Consider the following 21,401-nt stretch of genomic DNA (forward strand, 5'->3'; position numbering starts at 1 on the left):
TTTCTACAAAGGTAAAATTGGATTTTGAGTTAAAACTTATATCTGACTCTCCAAAATTTTGACAATTTCCATTCTTATGATATTATTCTTTTCGACATCAAAAGAACTAGAATTAACCAAAACATATTGAATTACCAATGACTTTAGGCCCAGCTTGGATGGACCAACTTATTAGAAATACTTCCATGTCTTATCGCCCCTTACTTGTAAGAGTAAAACTCAATGTTGGGTCTGCCCAGCAAATCAGAAGTCTTGTTTCTCTGCCCCACCTACATCTGAATAGAAAAAGGGGGGAAAAAAAAAAAAATTTTTTTTTGTCCTCATCATTCAATAAAGTTATCAGAGTGTACAAACTGGGCCTTAGTTCATATTGTTTTTAATGTTATCATTAAACTTTTCCTTTTGTGTATTTTGTTGGTTTGTTCACACATTTGACATTCAAGCAACAAATCTTTGATCCTTTGTCCCAAGGGCATCTCAAACATTTAAGTATTTGATAATCCAAAACATAGTCCAAAAAAGTCACAAATTTAGTAATCATAGACTAATGAGATTAAACTAAGACATCATTAAGGGCCACACATACTTGATTAAGGATTCACTAAGCCCAATTAGGGTTCTTCTTGAGAAATTAAACGCAATGGTCCCAATTACTTGATCTTATATATCTTTTGTTAGGTAACCAAAGTATGATTAAATTAATTAATTGTACATGGGACATGTCTCAAGGCAAGGAATATGCTTCTTTCCCCTTTGAAATATATATATATATATATATATATATATATATATATATATATATATATAGAGAGAGAGAGAGAGAGAGAGAGAGAGAGAGAGAACGAAAGATGGCTTCACCACTAAAGCTTGGAGAAGCAACACATCGACAATCTCAATCATATTTTAATGAATTAATATATTCTTTGAAAATTACTTGTGAAGACAAATTTACTTGGTAGGTTTACTCAATTACATAAGTTTGTTATAGTTCAGTTTGAGGCGGTTTATTATTTAATAATAATTGGGGTCCTAAGTTCCACTTTGGGTTTAATTTAACAAAGTTTTATTTTATTTAATCATGATTTGGCTATGACTAGTAAATGGAACATTCCCCTCTCCATTCATTCAATGTCTGTAGCACGCGTGAATCAATTAGCATGTTGAAATTTGGGGGGTGTTCTGATTTTGTTGTTTTGATGTAGGTCCTTAGGTCATAAGGGGCTGTTCTCAATGCTAATGATAACATGTGCTCCCGCAGGAGTAAAATATCTATTTACTCCCTTGGGCGAGCGGTATTCTTTTTAGCAGATGCACTTTCGAATTACCGGATGATAATTAGTTTTAGAAAATAAGAAGAAAGACCTTTTGAGTAACTAAACATGCCGATCTGATTGTTCTAAAATTGGACGGTTTGTGTATAATCATGAGGCACGATTTGTTGTTGATCCTTGTTGTGTATAATCAAGGTGCCTTTTTTATTAAAAAAAAGTTTATATAAGGTTGTAATCTTGTACTTAGGAATAAGGTGCACCTTGAAAATCTAGTAGAAAAAAACATTTTAAAGTTGAAAAACCGTGCAATTTATCATCTTAACTTCAAGATGTATGGATATAGAAAAGAAAAAACAAGAATTTCAGCCCTAATAACAATACATCTTATAACAAGTAATATAGGCCATCAATTTTCAAGTTTTTCAAGTATTTATAGATCAGTTTGATCTATCTCTTTTTTTTAATGTTAAATTTTATAATTAAAGTTAGAACATAGATTTTCAATCCATTGTAAAGTTTTTGACCCCAAAACTACATCTTTTTGACAAATTTAAAGATACGCCATAATTGTATATAGTATAAGTTGCGAACCTTAAACAAACGTCACCCTTTTAATAAGCGATAATTGCTAGGTCGAGTAAGTTACATTCATAAAATTTTGAGATCCTCAATATAGTCCTTGCTAGGATTTGCAGGAGGTGGCAAATGTACATTTTGCTCCTGCAGAAGCAGACAATCTTTTCAGTTATTGCTTCATTGGTCCAGACCTTGTTTTCTAGGTCTAAACTCTTTGGGTTAGGTCTATAGGGTATTAAAGAGTGGCTCATGATTGGGGAAATGACCTATATAACTCCACTAACTCAAAACACACACATAAGGGTCCTATAAGACGTGTGTATATATATATAGAGAGAGAGAGAGAGAGAGAGAGAAGAGAGAGGAGAGAGAAAGTTATGTCTTGAGAGAGAGATAGAGTGATGTCTTGAGAGAGAGTAGTTATGTATTGGGAGAGAGAAAGTTAGAGAGAGAGAGAGAGTTCCTGATGATTGACGAAATGACCTATACCTCCACTTCCCCAGTGTGGGTCAGCATAGGGTAGCAAGACCACACTACACCCCATCTCAAGAGGCATCCGAAGCTGAGTTGGAAAATGTCTAGAGAGAGAGTGAGAACACAAATGGTGCAATGCAGATGTGGACTCTCTCTCTCTCATCAAGCGTTTTGAATTGTCTCGTATTCAGCATAAAAACCAGAGGGCCTCCAAATATCTGGAATGATGCCAACTTTTGACTCCATAATTTGAGACCCACACGGTGTGATGGCCATGTTTTTACAGCCAAAAGCTGAGCCCAAAGGGCCCTGCCCTTGCTCCTCTTTCAATTCACACAAGTTGCACTGCCCCAAAACCCCTGAATTCATTCCCAACTGATAAAGAAGAAAAAGAGAGATGTAGAGAGAATTATTCTCTTTCTCTTTTGAAATGGGACTGAAGTAAAGGGAGCTTTGGCTTTTGGATTCATTCATAGGATTCCACTTTTTGAGGCATGCAAAGAGAGAGAAAGCAAAGAGGTGAGGAGAGAGAAATATGATCAGAAGTCAGTGTTGATGTGAATCCCAAATTCCCAACCAAAAAAAGTGGCTTTTATACCATGATAACTACACGCGGCCGCACCTCATTCGTCATTTTTTTTACACATGTGCTAATGATATATGGCCTTTGGAATAATAAACCAATTATTATTATTGTTACTGCTACCATTGTTTTTCTGGATAATATTTTGATGTGTATATGGAGAAAGTGAGCGAGATGTCTCTTTTTCAGTGTACATATATACAATGTACACAAAAGTATTTGGAATATGTAAGGAGCCCCCTGTTTCTGTTTCTGTTTTTGTTTTTGTTTTTGTTTTTGTGGTGTGGAATATTTTTGTTTTTGGTTTGGTTGACCTTGCAATATGACAAAGAGTGACTCTAACATTGAGGAAGTCTTTTTTTTCTTTTTTTTTTAGGACTATTTCTTTAAATCCCAAAGAATAATCAATGATGCTGATGTAAAATATGAATAAAAGTGTCGTCAATCACCAAGTTTTATATTGCTAGCACCACCGTTGTTATCAAATTCGTTTCGCTTCAGCCGAAGAGGCCGAAGCCTTTGGATTTTAGGCCTAGACTGAAGCAAAGGCTAGTATTGCCACTTCGATCAGATTCGGCTCAAGCTTCGGTCCATTCTGTCTAAGCAAATAAATATTGAAATAAAAAGTATTATGTATTTTTTTGAAAATTTTATTTTAAAATTTTCATTATTTTTACATATTTTTATATATAAATATCTAATTTATTTATATTACATTTTTAAAAAAAAAACTGAAATCTTTCCCCCCGATCGGCCAAAGCAACGAATTGCTTTATTGTCCTCACTAAACCGAAAAAGACTTCGAAGCGAATCTGACAACATTGATTAGCATGCTTACAAAGGAGATGCACTAGACCTACTTGGAAGGACCTCGACCTCCCTTATGGGAAATTTTGGGACACAATTTGGAATCACAAGACGAGGAAAGATTTCTAAGAAGTAAAAGTTTTATATAAAGGTGAGGCTCTAAACAATCAAATTTAGGTGCACCTCAAAACTTCACCAGAAGGGGGTTGTTTCAATGTTCTCAATTCGATCATCTCGACCTCAATATGTATGGACATGAAAAAAAAAAATTTTCAGGACTTAAAAACAATGCATCTTAAATGTATTATCCAGACCGTCAATTTTCAAGATTTTCAAATATTCATAAATCTGCTCGATCTATACTATTTTTTAATCTTTAAATTTTATAATTAGATATGATAATAAATTTTCAAGCTTATTATACTAAAACGATACCATTTGAAAGTGCGCCTTACTCTTTGATTATTTAGGGCCTTGGTCATAAACAAACGACACCTTAATATAGATTTTACTTTCTTGTATCTGACCTCCAAAACTTGATTGGTCTGTATTCACTCATGTGGCATGATTGTCTTCAGTATTTTGAAAAATGCAAACTTTTCTTGGGTTGATGGTTGGTCTTAGCAATGTTTTACCCAAGTGAGTAAATGTACTACCTTCAGAAAATCTTTTAAGTTATACTTAAGAAGTCTCCATAAGTTGAGAAAAGCATCATAGTGATTTTCTCATTCAAAAGAATGCGGGTGACATTTGCATATAAGGATCCCTCCTTCTACTGTAGAAGTAAGATGCACTACTAAAATTTGTTTGGAGACTAGTTCCGATGTCATAAACCTCATGATGGTTTGAAAATTTATTTTTATCCCTAGTTATAAAATCGAAAGTTTCAAAAATAGTTTTCATCGAGCTCATATATAAACACTAAATATGTTTTAAAAATGGACGGTTTAGATAACTTTTTACAATATACGCTTTATATATATTTTTTTCTTCATCTCCTTACACCTCGAGGTTAACATGATCAATTGGAGGGTTCTTTAACATCGGAATACTCTTGCGAGCAAGAGAGAGTAATGTGTATCATGAGAGATATTTTGTTAAAAGGTCGTTTGTAAACGTCATTTCAATTTATAAGTAAAGTGATTCATGAAAGTAGATCGCTTTCACTCACCAAAACCATTTAACAATTTATAAGTAAAGTGATTCATGATCGCTTTCACTCGCCAAAACCATTTAAATTCAAATAATTGTGACAAAATAATAACTACCCCCTACTATTTCTTCTTCTTCTTCTTCTTATTATCCCTCATTTGATATATCATTATCCATATAGTTATAAAATAGGTATGTGTTATTGTTGTAAAAAGGTTCTAATAAGAGGAATCGATCAGAATGGGGAATTTGAGAGAAATCAATGATTGACAATAACAAACAATTGAGAAAATAGAACCAAAAGAAAAAAGAAAAATATATATATAAAAAAGAGATTGAAGCCCTTTAAACTATCACTAAATAGGTCAAAAGATTACACATTACACTGGAGGGTAGTGCTTGTAAATCTATATGTCAATAAGGTATGTCATCGAAAAACATATTAAAAATTTCCCAACTAATCCCTATCCAGTTTTGGGAAGCCAAAACAATTAAGGATACTTTGAAAATTTTGGCCCAAACTATCATCCTGTTTATGCCTCTTTGGGTTAAAATTATCAAATTACCCTTAATTGTTCAGGCTTCCCAATGCCAAATAAAGGCAATTTGGAAATTTTTGAATACTTTTTTAAAGACATAACTAATTGTTATAAAAATTTAAAAGCATACATTCAAATATAATTTGTAATCTTTTTGCCCCTTTAATGATAGTGTACGGACCTATGGTTTCATAATGCCACTCCAAAAGATATGAGATGGCTCTAGAGTGGAATCTCTCACCCTCTTTGGGATAAAAAAAAAACACATAAAAACCTTATATAATATCTGAAACCCTAGCTCACCCCCAAATAAATAAATTTATATTTTCAAACTCTCAATATAAGTCCCTCAAATTTTTGCACCACATGCTCCTGCTCCTAACCCCACAAATTAGGGCAAGGCAATAGGAGAGTTTGGGATAAACATCAGGTTATACATAGAATTCGACATAACTCAATTCATCAATGAATGGAATTCAGGAAAGATTTAGTATATCACAAACCCCTAATGATGTGATCTTGCATGCATTGATGGGTTGTTTGGGTATATTTTTGACATAGCCTAAACTTTTGTCCTGCATTCAGCTTAAGATCACCAATATGGAAACCACTCTTTGGCATTCCTTTGATGAAATTAATGCTCTGAGCTTACAACTAAGTCGCCCAAGTGAAAAATGCAAAGTAATAGAAATAATGAAGAGCTCAAGGTGTCTAAAGATTTGAAGGAACAAAGAAAAACCACAATGTCTCCCACTTATAAACACAGTTTCTGAAGAATTTTCCTTGATCCTTCATAAGCTGTTGGAAAAGCTTCCAGCCCTCATAGATTTGTTAATCAAGATGCCCTCATATAATATATGTTCATAAACTTTTTGTGATTCCTATTAAGCTCGACATAAAGATTGCATAGTAAGAAAGTGATTTTTTTTTCTCTTTTTTTTTTAAATTTTTTTAAGTGCCTCTTTCATAGCCCTTATTTCATTATTTTCCCCCCACATTTCCAAAAAGTAGAGAGATAAGCCCCAAATTCCTCACATGATCCTTCTTCTTTCTTCTTACATTTTTGGAATGTGCCCAACTTTATTTCTATCTCACACCCTACATTCACACATAATTTCCTTTATGGCCTCAACCTTTTTCTCTATTTAATTGATAAATGTATCCATACGTCGATGTATTTTACTCAACAAAGGTTTAGATTACCATTTTTAAAACTTCAAAAGTCATGTGCTTTGATTATTGTTTATTTTCTATAGAGAAATATGCAATTCAAAGATTTTATGACATTAAAACAATTTGAAATTAATATGAAAAAACTTTCACATATTTTGGAAACCTTAAAAGTTCATGTATACTTCTCTATGTATTAATTATACATGGCATTCAGTTTATATTTGTTCAATGGAAACCTATCCCAACTAGTGGTAGTCATTTATAACATTAGTTAGTCAATATTTGTTTCGGGATTGTATAATGAGATCATTTATTTTTGGTGCAAGGAGTTCACAATCTTTTTTAGCCATTGAATAAGAAATCTAATATATGAAAGTGTGTCAAAACATTCAAAAAAATTTATTTTGGATTCTGTGCCTAAACAACAACATCCTCAACCACCCGATTTCAAATCTAACTGTCAATGATGATTGTAACCTCAGTGTATCAAAAGTATATGGTCTCATTGTATACCTTTCCATTTGTTTCCTTTTTTTTTTTTATCTCTTGTGTTTGGTGTAACTTGTAAGCTAGTGGTTTTGTTTGAACCTACAATGTGTGATTAGATTTGTAACTTCACCTTGTCATAAAAAATATTGAGAATTGTTACATGTTAATAACAACAAAGAAATTAAACCTCAAAGTCAAATACAAAAAAATATATTACACAATATATTTAGAAATGATCAAATCCCATTCAAGTTTTGAAAACTCAATATGTAGAAAAAATTTTTGGGGGTCGATGGGTCATGTTATAAAAACTCAAAATGAGGTTTCAAGAAAGGTGTTGGGGGCTGGGGATTGGGTCGTGGTTGTTGCACCACCCATTGATGCCTTAAAAAAAGCTAACTCCCTAATCTATCTAAAAAAATAGGTAGGGCATGTCCTCCCACTGAATTACCCAAAAAAATAAAAAATAAAAAAATAAAAACAAAAACACAAAATGTGTGGAAATGGAAGAATGGGGTATTTGAACACTCTTAAAAATAGAAATTCAAAATGTGTAGAAATGGAATAATGGGTATTTGAACACTATTTTTTCTTTTTTGTTTTTGTTTTGGGGGAAGTAATTCAATACTTTTTGGAATTTTTTTTTTTTTTTTGGGGGGGGGGTTTGAATAGGCTGTAAAAGGGAGAATCCGAATATTGGGTAAAGTTAGGAGGCAAACAGTAAAAGTTTTAGAGTCGAGTAAAAACTCCTACCTTTAGCTTTCCTTTACAAGGAAAAGTAAACTTTGTTTGCCCTAAAAGTTACGTAGCATATCTTTTTTTCTTTCTAGCATGAAAGCTCTATTTTTTAATTTTCAGTGAAAGATAATGCATCAACCTAGGTGAAGCCAAGCACCTTCTAATTGGAAGATAGATGCCAAACACCTTTTGGTTTTCAACAAAGTAGTGGGAAATTCCCTTTTATGGGCCCTAGATTACTGTTTGTTCAAAAGGGTAATATTTTCTTTGTTGCCACAAAGCATAGACATAGGCTCCTAACACTAAAGAATGTACAATGCTTTCTCCTTGGATAAGTTAGGCATAAGCTCATGATTGTGACAATTACTTAACATATTTCATTAAAGAAATCTAATCAATAATTTTAAATCCACACCTGCCGTTGGATGTCGACAATGGACAGCTGAGGTGTGTCATTCATGTAACTTAATGTACTTTGAATTTTTCGACAGACTTTGAGTAGAGGAACAACACGAATGTTGAGATTGTTATTTTGGGTGATGTTAACGTACCATAGGATACCCAAGTGCTGCCATTTTAAAACAATATTAAAAAAAAAAAAAAAAACTAATTTATATACCTAATTAATAATCAAGATATGAAAAATAAATACCCTAAGCACTGATTTAAGTTAGCAAGGCTAGAATCCAAGGACCAAGAAGCACAAAGTCAGAGGTAGTCAATAGACTCAATACTAAGGGACCATGACCCTAATTGACAAGATGGGCATATGCAAAAAATGGAATATGGTAGCTAATAATTTGCACCATTAATATGTAGGGTTCCTATTTGTAGAAAAACCTACTTGTCATTTCTTGACAAGGTCTGACAGGACTTACAAGGCATTGATTTCTCAAAAGATGAAGATTTGTCATTGAAAGAAATGTAGCATTACCCTAATTGGGATTACAAAACTTTGATTTGGTCATAAAGTAATCATTTGTATAAAGTATTTGGAGTCAAGCACCCTAAATATAAGTATTTAGACATTATTATTATGGTCATGGGTCTACTTTAGGTTATACAATTTCATGATACATGGAGGTTTGTGCGAAAAAACAATGGTACTTCATTGCACGTGAAATGTGGACATCCCAACATAAAAAGGAGGTCGAGTGGGACATTGAGAAAGAACATGTTATGGGAAAAAACACAAAGTGCCACAGTCTCTTGTCCCAATATTTGTTTTCTTGTAGTAATAGGTGGGAAGCAATTGTACATTAATCCTCAAGCAATGAGATATGCATTATCCCTCTAACTATATACTAACCAACAATATTTTATGTTTATTTTTTCCTTCTTTTTTGGACCTTTAATGTCATTTTTAATGGAGAAAATAATTTTTTATTTAGGTAATTTAATATGGGGATTCGATGTGAAGTATCAAAATTAAAGATTCCATTAGTTTCGACTTTTCTCCTCCACATTCTTCTCTAGATATAACATGACACCTAGATTCTCTTCAACATTACTAGATTATCGTCCCTACTAGCTGATAAATGTTGGAAGTAGAAGTTTATGTAAGGTGCCAATCATATATATTGTGAAAATAAGGGCCCCTGAGAGTCTACTAGAATGGTTGTTCTGATGTGGAAAATCTCAAACTAATTACTTCTTACTTCAAAATATATGAATATGAAAAAAAAAGATGTTAAGTCTTACAAATAATGTATCTTATAAGACATTATCAGGATCGTCTATCTACAATATTTTGAAGTATATATAGTTTACTGGATCCGCACTATTTTGGTATTAAACTTGAGAGTTAACAAAGGAAATAGATTTTCAAGGTATCGTAGGACTTTTAGACCCTAGAACCGCATCTTTAGGTAGAGTTAAGAGTTGTCCCTTTCTTTGATTGGTTAAGGTACCTTATGTAACCGAAACAATACATATAAGAAAAAAGTTTATTGAGTACTATAAAAGTAAGGTACACCTTAAAAATCCAGTAGAAAAGAGCATTTTAAAGTTGGGACCCTTCCAATTCATCATCTCGATCTCAAGATGTTTGGATATAAAGAAAAAAAAATCTCAAGTCCTAATAATATTGCATCTTGCGACAAGTTATTTGGACTGTTTATTTCCAATATTTTCAAGTGTTTATAAATCTGCTCGATCTGCACAGTTTTTTGAATTTTAAATTTCATACTTAGGGTTGAATGTGCATTTTCAAATTGTCATACAGGTTTCAGCACCTTGAGCAAATTTTTGAGGTGCACCTTATTTGTATAGTACAAGGTGTGTATATTATACAAACCTCAAGGTTTTCTATAAGGCGTCGACTTTATATTCTAAAGGCAAGGTACATCCTATGATTCTACTAAAAAAGGTTGTTCCCATGTTAGAAAATCCTCTGCTTGATCATCTTGACATCTAAATATGTAGATAATGAAAAAAACAATGATTTCAAGTCCTAAAAATTGTTCATCTTGTAATACATTATCTAGAGTGTTCATTTTTTAAAATGAGATTGTCTACAAAGAGACCATTTATGTTTTGTACATAGAAGTCATAATCATTCTTGAGACTAGAATTTTAAGAAAAATAAACTCCATGGCAAAAAATAATAAGAAAAGGAAAATAATGGGTACTATCCTCTTGAGGGAGTAACCAAAAGTTAAACCATAATTTTTGGGTATTATCTTTTCTTGAACTGTTATTATCAAAACAAACAATATTAACAACAGGCAAGAGAGAAAGAGAATTCAACCAATGGGACCGAGAAAAGAGTGAATAAAACTGACCACTTAAAACATGGTTTCTTGATCCGACCATGATCAATGTCCATTGATCTATCATATGAAGAGTGGGTTAGATTCCAACTCAATCGTGATCCCCCACATCATTTGACAAATGCTAAGGCATTGTCCCTTTCTAATCTTATTTTCTCTCTCTCTCTCATCCTTCTAATCTCAATTTTTTCGTACTCCACCTATTATTTGAAAACTTTGAAACAAACGACCTTTTTGGTTTGACCAAAATCCCAACTTGTTAACTCCTTCCTTTAAAATAAAAAAAAATAAAAATAAAAATAAAAAATATAAGGAACACTTGGTATTCTTGTGATAAATATTTCATGCGGCCTCGTCCCTAATTAAATTTTACCAGGGTTTGATGGGTGGTGGAGCATTAACTTGTGTTTTATGCATAAAGCCCTCATTTAAAATCATCATTATTAGATTATTATTCTAATTATTTGGAATCAGCTACACAATCCTGTCTCACCATTATGTTTAAAACCTGGTCTCTTTCTTTCTTCTTTTTCCTCATACGAATCAGTGTTCCTATCACTAGTTGAGTATATTCACATTGTAAAATGCAGATAAATGAGAGAGAGAGAAGGGGGGGGGAAGAAAAAGGAGTTTGGTCGGCAAAGTTGATGTTTTACATGGTGTGGCCAACGAATGGAGGACACATAGTAACCTTGGCCCAAGTCATTTTCGATTTCAATGAAATCATTTGGATGCAATTTGTGAGGGAAAGTGGTTTTATAAAGCTGGAGTTCTATTAAAATAAGTAAAGCCTCATCTTATAAATCATAAAAATTTATAATTCAAGTTTTGAAAACTTTTAGATGGATCATCTCATCTTGAACACTAGTAGTGGCAAAAATTAGGATTTCAAGTTCTAAAAACAGTATATATTGAAACAAATCATCTATACCATTCATTTTACCCTAAAAATAAGATTCAACAGATCCGCAAGATATGTACTATTTTTTCCGTTTCAAATTTTATTGTCGGCATTCAAAATTGATGTGAGAGTTGTTATGAAGATTTTTTTCAATGTTCAAAATGCTTTCTGGATGAGGATTTGAGGTGACACTTTATTTTATTTTCATAAATCCTAAGCCTTAGAGAAACTTCATCCATTTGTGAGTTGTAGCCGTGCCCTATATGGTGGGGGCTAAGAGCCCGAGAAAGAGAGGGAGACTAAAAGAAGAAAATAACAAGGAAAAATGAAAAAGGCAAAGATAACAGTACTTTTTGTGGAACAAACACACCTAACCATGGCCCCCCAAAAGACTATTTTGATGGGTCACAATAACCGTGGTTAGTACTGTTCAATGCCAACACGCATCTCATAGAATGGCGACCTAAAGAACCTAAAGCATCACATACAAGCGTGTACAAGGGCAAAGTGGTGGTCCCTAGGGCCAAAACTGCCTCATCTCTATCACATCCAACATATAGGACCCATTATTTGCATCTCATACGCACACATAGGATCTCTCTCTCTCTCTCTCTCTCTCTCTCTCTCTCTCTCTCTCTCTCTCTCTCTCTCTCTCTCTCTCTCTCTCTCTCTCTCTCTCTCTCTGCATGTATAATATGCTCCCAAGGGAGCATATTGTCTACTTGCTCCCTCAGATGAAAACACTACTAAGGAGGATTTTTTGGATTTGAAATTTTGGTATGAACTTAAGAATCGCTAGATAATAATTTTAAAAAATAATAATTGGAATCTGATTTCCTTGAGTCTTAGAGTTTGCTTACCAAAAATTGAACAGTCTACATTTAGTTTTTGGACATTAAATTTTCACTCACACAAAGAATGCATAGGAAATCTTTAGAAGTTGCTTGTTGTCTTGAAGGGAATATATACCCAGAATTTGAGGTCACTAAAAAACTCCTAAATTGTGATTCACATGAGGTAGTAAATGGAGAATATGCTCCAATGTGAGCATGAAATCTTTTTGACAATGTCTAATATGCATGTGGGTCAACACATTATACGCTCTAGTGGTGGTGCGATTCCTTGGATAAATACTCTTATATCTAGAAATATTTTCAGGGATGCAACATCTTTAACCTAGGGAAAAAATAGATACATATTATGTATATTCCTAAAACAAGGGAAAATTGTGTACACCCCTCTAAACCAAACTTCTTACTCATAGGGTCCCCAATACTTTTAATTTCACATTATAAACTTTGCAACTGTTTTCTTTTACATCGACCCCATGGTGAACTTTTTAGGTCATTTTGGAAGAAAATACCTTTTTTAGTTTTATATATATATATATATATCCAAAAATGGCATAAAAATTCATCCGTGCGGACAATGCAAAAAAAAAGCATTAACAAGGTTTATGGTGTAAAAAATTTATCAGAGGGATCTGTGCAGACAATTCAAAGTAGGGGGATAATATAATTTTTCCTAAAAAAAAATGGCTGAAGATTGAACAGGTATCGTCCAAAATTTATATGGTCAAATCTAATTGTTTTGGAACTCAAAATCTATTTTCTTTGTTAAATATTTATCAAAAAAAAAAATTTATATAAGGTGATAAACTTATTTGTAGAAGTGAGGTTGTGATAATCTACACCATCCATTCTAATTCAACAATGTAGATTTGATACCGTCTTAAAAAGATGTATCAATTTTTTATACTTATCTTTAAAAGATGTGTCAAAAGAATCAACATCTTATTAAAATAGGGGTAAGGTTTGTATAAGGTGCCCACCTTATAATATATAAATAATGTGCAACTCTAAATTTTGCCAAAAGATATAGTTTCGATGTCATAAGCCTTACGGTGGGGAGAAAATCCATGTTCAACCTTTATTATGAAATTTTAAATTTCAAATTTTTTTAGCAATTCTATAAATACTTAAAAATCTTGAAAATTAATAGAATAGATAACTTCTAAAACCATTTTTAAGACTTAAAATTCTCTTTTCTTCTTTAAGTTGGGATGATCAATAAGAAAAGTTTCAAACTTTTATGCTGGATTTTGAGGCACTTTACTTCTATAATATAAAATTACAACCTTATATAAATTTTACCCTTAGAAATCGAAGGTGCAGATACAAACAAATAAGGTGGTGACCGTCACCTCATTTAAATTGAACCATAAATGAATTTAGAATGAATACCAAAACTTTAAGGTTGTGGTTTGCACAAGATTGCAACCGTAAAAAATTAAATTAAGGCGTGACTCCAAATTTTATCATAAATGAAATTTTGGTGTAAATGGCTTGAGAATCTATTTTGATCACTAATTATAAAATTTTGAACTCCAAAAATGGTTCAAATCAAGTATATTTATAAACACATGAAAATCTTGAAAATCGGCGGTCCAGATAATGTGCTGCAAGATACATTATTTTTGGGACTCAAAATATTTTTTTCTTTTTATATTCTTACGTCTCGATGTTGAGATGATCAATTAGAGGGTTTTCCAACATCAAATATGATGGATTGTTGGGATGGACCTTCAGTTTACATTCTAAAGTTACAACCTTATATAAACTTTTTCCAAACTTTAATGCATTAAAATACTCCTAACTAGGTCTTCTACTCAGAGGAGTAAATTAGAGAACGTTATTATTTCATTAAGCAAAGAGAGAAAAATTTGTTATCCGGCATGCTAAGCACCCAAAACATTCGTCCATGGACCCATATACGGATATAAATTATTCAAATGGGTAGGGGCGGCAATGGACCTAGACCCAACCAAGACCTGAGCCGAGTTTGGGTATAGGTCCAAAAATTGGACCCAGTAATCCAAATCTTAGACCCGAAAACTATTCGGGTTTGGGAACATGTAGACCTGACAGGAAAATAAGTACTCAATAATAACTTATTCATAACTATTTAATTTGGCTCTTTCCAAAGGTATAAAGTGGACATTAATATGCTGTATAATTATATGTCTATATTAGTAAAGGAGAAAAAGTACGAATGTGACTTTGAATTTCACGAAACTCCCCCTTATTTCCTAATACTTCTCTCCATAAGAATTTCCTTGATTTGGTATCCAAATCCATACTTTTTAACAACAAAGTAGATATGAAAATATAGTTTATCCAGAAAATGAAGATAGCAATAGAGGGAAAATTTTAGATAAGTCTTTTATATGAGTATTAATTTTTTTATCTAACTTTTATGAGACCATTTGTTCTTATTATAAGGAGTTCACAATTATTTTTAGCCATTGGATGTGAAATCCAATTGATGAAATAGTATCACAATATTCAAGAAATTTTTTTGTGGAACTTTATGCATAAACAATGACACATCTTCAACCACCCAATTTAAATCTAAAGGTCAATGATGATTGTGCTATGTATCAAAACTAAATGGTTTCATTGTATAAATTTTTTATGGAAAGAGTTTATATAAGGGTGAGGCCCTAAACAATCAAATGAAGGCGCATCTCAAAATTCACTAGAAGAGGTTGTTTTGATGCCTAAAAATTCTCAAATTAATCATCGACCTCAAGATAGATATATGGACATGAGAAAATTAGATTTCGAATCTTAGAAATAATACATCTTGTCAATTTTTAAGATTTTGGAGTATTCATAGATTTGTTCAATCTACATTATTTTTTAAGATTTAAATTTTATAATGAGATATGAAAAAGAATTTTTTGGTGATCACAAAAATTTCCTAAATAAGAGAAATTTTCTATAAATTGAGCTATCCGACATTAGAAACAGCAAACCGTCAGTACTGAATAGGCCCTAACTGATAGAGAAGGGCAAATACTTGCATGAGATGGGCAAATACTTGCATGATTTCCTTAAAAATGCCAGATTGGTGGGCAATTCTAGAAAAACAACAGACCCATGGTCTCTATGTAATTTTTGCAAAAATATAACCCATTCTGTAATACAGGGTTAGAATACCTTCCGTACGTAATTCTTCCTTATATCCTCAGCATTGGCGTTTTATGTGGGGGAGAAGGATCCAACACTATTAGAAAAGAATAAAAATATTCTAAAATTCGAATAAAAACAAAAGGAAAAATTAAGGAATTTATAATTAATAGTGGATGGAATTGGAAACGGGACCATACATCGGAGAAAAAGACATTCAAACGTATAGTCTATATAGTATTTTTCAGGAACATACTGTACAACAACTCCCTTGGACAAAATAGCTTTTTGTGAGGATTCTCTTGATTTTGGATTATCTGCGACTACAAAAATTAGACAGATCTAAAAAAGTGAAAAGAATTGTTGCTCCCTTGGGAGCATACTATGCATTTGCTCCCTTGGGATAAATTTCATGTTTTGGGGATATCGTTTAGACGCCTGCTTTTGGGGATGTGGCCTCTAGAACCTAACAACCAAGCTCAAAAATAAATAGGACACTCTATGTCTCAAAAATTTTAATGTCTCAAGATTGAACAAGAACGACCTAGGTATTCGAAAACCTAAAATGCAATATTTTTTTTTGCAAGTTTTCCCTTAAAAAATAAATATCTGAGGTATCCCAAAATTTTGTTTTCTCTCCCATGATACTCTTTTGCCTAAGGGAGTTGTTGTACAGTATGTATTCCCACAAGAGCATTGGAGAAGATAGATACACTTCAGGCTAAAAAGTAAGAATTATAAATGATAAGTAAAATGTGCTAATAAAAAAAATTTAGGAAAAAGTTTATATAAGGGTGAGGCCGTAAAAACTAAATTACGGTGCACCTTAAATTCTAGGTTATTTCCATACTAAAAACTCCTCAAATATATCATCTTGACCTGAAGATGTACGAACATGAAAAAAAAAAAGGGATATCAATTATTGGAAATAGTGCATCTTGTACCGCAATTTTTAAACCGTCAAATTTTAATATTTTCAAGTATCCATTGATCCGCTCAATCTACACTATTTTTTTAGCTTTAAACTTTGTAATTAGAAATAAAAATAAAATTTCAAGACGTCATATAAAATTTCAATATTGAAACATTTTAGTCACTATTTGAAGATGGGCCTTACTTAGACTGTTTGGGGCCTCAGCAATATACAAACCACACCCAAAAAATAAAATTAAAAAAAATGAACAATGTGAATTGCTGCGAGAGAATGAAGTCATGAATGCGTGCATGCTGATGTAGATTTACTTTTCGGTGCACGACAGTATTACGTCAATCGGTAGAGAGAGAAAGAGAGCGACGTAGAGAGAGAAAGAGATTTTTTTTTTTTTTTAATTTAAGTATTAGGTGATTTTGATTAAGATAATGCAGAGGTTAAAAAAAAAAAAAAAAAGAAAAAAAAAAAAAAAAAATTGGATAATCAACATCCGAATTGAAGCAGGAACAAACATGAACAAAGGAGTAGAGTGAGATGAAGGAGAAGAAGATTACCAACAACATCTGAATTGAAGCAGCGACAAAGGAGTAGAGTGAGATGAAGAAGAAGAAGATTACCAACATCTGAATTGAAGCAGCGACGAACATGAACAAAGGAGTAGAGTGAGATGATTCAAGGGAACACAAAACACAGACATGGAATAAATTCCAATCAATGAAACACTATGATTACAGCAAAAATCCAGTATCAAAATTTACATATGACAATACCTATTCTCTCTCTCCATCTTTCACTCTCTGCAAACCCGAACCCCACTTTTGAGAACAGTAGAAAGACCCACCATTCCAACCCGTTTCAATCAATGCTGCCTTTGAATTCAATCCCTCACTCCTCTCCAATCCAAACATTTCCATCATCTTCATCATCATCAGTATACAAAATAATAAACACACACTTTCTCTCTCTAAACTCAGTTTCTCTCTCTAGAGTTCAGAGTTTTGACCCCACGTCACCCCACACCACACACATCAGTTTCTCTCACTTGAAAACAAAATGACCCTCGGGAATCTGCACACTATCATAATTAAAAAATCCAAATAATAATAAATAATATCAAAAAACAAATCCCAATTCATCACTCTCAAAACCCACACTCTCTTTTCTTTTCCTTTATTATTAATTTATTTATATATTAGTATTCAAACTCAAGAATCCTTTCACTGAAAAATGCTGAGGATTCTCGTGACAATCCAATCTCAAACCTTTTACCCGAGGTTTCTCTTAACAAATCCCCACCCTCTCTCTCTCCTCTTTCTCTCTCTAGAATTTCTTCCACCATTTTTCCACTCTCTCTCACCAGGTTATATTTCTCTCTCTTGAGCAGGACTGTTGGCAATGGCATCACATAACTCATTGAGCTTACGACGCTTATTGGAAGTGGAAGATGAGTAGGAGGAAGAGGAGAGTGGTAATTCATGGCGGTCCAGAACCCCAATTGGGCTTCGTGGGCTCACTCTAAACAGAGGCGCAGGCGTTTTCATGGGCTTCGGCCTTCTGATTAAGATCTCTCTCATCAACTGGTAGCAACTCAATGTGCTTTCCTGCAATTTGTTATGGAAAGAAACTCGCCTGTAAATCCTTGTATCTTACTTAGAGAGAGAAAGAGAGAGATCAATCATGGGCTCTTACTCTGCACAAGCCATCGATGGAGAAGATGCCGGGTTTTGCTTTCTTGAGAGATGGGAATTCAGGGAGGTCATCTCCTGCACAGAGCGCAGCAGCAGCCGCGATCGATGAAGGCCGGAAATCCATGAATTCGGTTCCTGTTATAGATTACAGGGTGTCAATTTCCAATCTCTCTCTCTCTCTATTGCCCTGAGAGAACAGAACCCATCTCTCTCTCTCTCTCTTACCATGGATGGTGCCAAGAACGAGCTGAGTGGCTCGGGACAAGAGGAAAGGTGAGGTGGAATTGAAGAAGTTTTGGAGGAAATGATGAATGAAAGTGAAGGGTGTTACAGAACGCATTCTCCACCCAAGCTTGCTCAGCACCAAAACCTCCATTCTTCTCACTGTTCGACCCTCGAATATGAATCGAGCTCCACCCACCTGAATCCGTTTCATTGAATTCTCTATTAGAAAAACATAAAACCAGAGTGCGAAGAAAATCGACTCGACCAAGATACCCAGGGCACCTTAGTCAGGCGAGTCGGAGTAACTCAGCTCATTTTTTTCAAAAGGAAATAAAGAAAAAAAATGAGTATCAGAACAGTGAATAAAACATTGAATTCTCTAGAAAGATTAACTTTATGTGAAGAAAACATAAAATTTTGAGCTATTAAATAGATTGAATTCTCTAGAAAGATTAACTTTACCAGACCAGAACAAAACATAAAAATTGAGAGCAATTATAGAGAGAGAGTTGGGGTTGTTAGAGAGAGAGAGTTGGGGTTTGTTGTTTTTACCTGCAAATCCAAGAGGGTAGGAACAGTGGGCTCCTCCATTTTAGCAGCAAGGGACAAGCAAGCCACTGATAGGAGCTGGAATGGCCACCCCTTTCCTTGCTGCCAAATCATCATCTCTCACATCAAATCTACTCAAATGCCTATCATCTTTCTCATCAAATTTGCTCAAATATCATTTTCTCTCTCATCAAATGAAAAACCCATTAGTGCTCATTATGAAACTCTGTGTGTTTACATAGGAAAAAATGGAAATCCAATGAAAAACCCATTAATGCTCATTATAAAACTCTTGTGTTTTTACATGGGAAAAGATTGCAAATGTGGGGAACCCATATCTTATTACTAATGGGAAAATTACTGTTCTACTAAAGCATAAAGTGATCCAAACTTTATTTGCCTTTTATTTTTAGGCTCAAAAATCAAGTTTTTAGAACTTGAAAATGGAAAAAGTTTGAAAAATGAATATTTGAATTATAAAAAATAATTGGATAATGTCCTTTATGGCTTTATCTTATATGGGTAACTTTCTATAGACAAGAATTTACAAATAATTAATAGAAAAATGCATGGAAAATGGAGGTATTTTATCCAAATAAATACCAAAAACAAAAATCCAACAAGTTGGGAGCAGATAAATTTTCAACAAAAAATACAACTAACTTCAAATTCGCATCTAATAATTTAAGAAAAAGAGAGATTAAAAACAAAAAGAAAATTACAAGGAAAACAGTGTGAAAAGTCTCGAATAAATGGGCCATCATGCTTTGACGGCGTCAAGTAACGGCGGTTACCGGCAAGGCGTGAGAAGATAAGAAGCGATCCACGTAGTTAACGGCCAGATACGCCGTTAAGGGCCTGAACTGATAATAAGTATGAACCTGAAACTCATCAATGAAAACAAATAAAAAGAAAATAAGCAAAAACAACGATGAATTCTTCCTTTTTTTTATTGCTTCTTAATCAAAATAAATGAATAAATAAGCTTGAGAGACATCTGAAATAGAAAAAAAATAATTCAGAAAAAAAATACCCTGAGAATCCAGGCTATGGCGTCTTTGCGAGCAGAGAGGTCAATACTTCCATCTCTGAATCTCTCTGAATAATCATTTGGGGGGATAAAATCGGACTCGTATTCAAGAAATCCGGCGACTGAGTCTGCCGGAAAATCAATTTCTGGTGAGAAATCCCGGTCGCAGATGCCCACGAAGCTGGCATCTTCTGAGCAAAGAAGATCGTCTGATAAACAATCAGAAGACAAGGACATGGTGGTGGTAGTGGTGGTCTATGTAATGGGAAGCCCCCGGATTATCAGCCATTATTTCCCCGTATGCCCTCCATCCATGGCTCAAAACTCGTAGGATTCTGGCCAAATGGCCTGAAAATTGCAGCAGGGGAAATTTCAGAGGTTGGGTTCAAGCCAAAGTTTCAGATGGGATTGTAGCTCGCCGTAATCCGGCTAAATACACTGCAAATATTGCACAGGATAAGTGTTATGAAGGATTGTCTAGGCATCTGCCAGTTAGATGCTGGAAATCAACCAGAAAGTCCAGGAAATCCGGCCAAATGCCAGAATAACGTAGGCGACAAAGAAGAAGTTGGCTCTTTTTGAGTTGGGTTACTAGTTAAATGTCAGATTATCAAGTCTCTGATGGAGAAGTGAATAGGGTCTCTGGTTAAACTATATCACCGGAGAGTTCAGTAAATCCGGCTAAAGCAGAAGAAGAATGACTTGGTTTATAGTCAGTTGAATTGCTGGTTCAATATCTACAATGCCCAAAAAAATTCAGAATCCGGCAAAGTCGACGGTAAAGCCAGTAAACAAAGAACCGCTCCCTGGTTTTGTCAGTTGTTTTACCCGTTAAGTCTTGAGATTATGGCCGGAGATGATAGTGAAAGGCCAGAAGTCCACAGAAAAGAAAGATAGATAGTGGGTTCCGATATTGATTGCCGGATTCTTGCCGGAAAATTCGCCGGAAAGCTCAGTGTTAGAAGACGCGGGAAGTCATTTTGGCTCTTTCGTTGCCTTCCCTCGTCTTCTCTCTTATAACGTGGATTTCTCAGTGCGTGTTTTTTTTTTTTTTTTTTGCAAATATTTAAAAGAAATAAAAGGGAAAATCATGGACTACTTTTTGCAATGTAAAACAGTTATTCGATTTTTGCTTTTTATGAACCAAAAAACAGAATTGGTTTTGATGTAAATGTGCGAATGCACTGCTAAACTTTTAACAAATTTGAGAGTGATTTTCAAAATTACTATATTGCCCTCATCCAAGGATACCGTTTGGTACAGTAGAGGGTGTGATTTGCATACGACATGCAACATTAGTCGTATAAGTAAAAGTCAGGGTGTTTTTACGTCATTCGTTTTAGGAAAAAGTTTATATAAGGTTGCAACCGTAGAATTACATATGCATCTCAAACATCTATAAAAAAAAGGTTGTTTTAATGTTGAAAAATCTTAATTGATAATCTCGATATCGAGATGTATGAATATGAAAAAAAGAAGATTTTGAGTCTTAAAAATAGTGCATATTGCAACATATTATCTAGACCTTCCATT

General features: G+C 33.7%; 1 protein-coding gene across 1 annotated transcript; it reads right to left on the reverse strand.

Annotated features, from left to right (window-relative positions):
- Nucleotides 1-17,068: 17,068 nt before the first annotated feature.
- On the reverse strand, nucleotides 17,069-20,840 carry CYCD1;1 (CYCLIN D1;1). The gene is made up of 6 exons (XM_006836628.4): nucleotides 19,872-20,840; nucleotides 19,633-19,719; nucleotides 18,842-18,940; nucleotides 18,290-18,485; nucleotides 18,066-18,199; nucleotides 17,069-17,977 (listed from the first exon to the last, which is right to left on the reverse strand). The coding sequence occupies exons 1-6, from the start codon at nucleotides 20,103-20,105 to the stop codon at nucleotides 17,738-17,740; spliced, it is 990 nt and encodes a 329-aa protein (XP_006836691.2). The 5' UTR covers nucleotides 20,106-20,840; the 3' UTR covers nucleotides 17,069-17,737.
- Nucleotides 20,841-21,401: the final 561 nt, after the last annotated feature.

The sequence above is a fragment of the Amborella trichopoda genome, chromosome 10 (genome assembly GCF_054954075.1).
Source record: "Amborella trichopoda isolate Santa Cruz 75 chromosome 10, AtrichopodaSantaCruz75HAP2 v2.0, whole genome shotgun sequence".
NCBI classification, from domain to species: domain Eukaryota; kingdom Viridiplantae; phylum Streptophyta; class Magnoliopsida; order Amborellales; family Amborellaceae; genus Amborella; species Amborella trichopoda.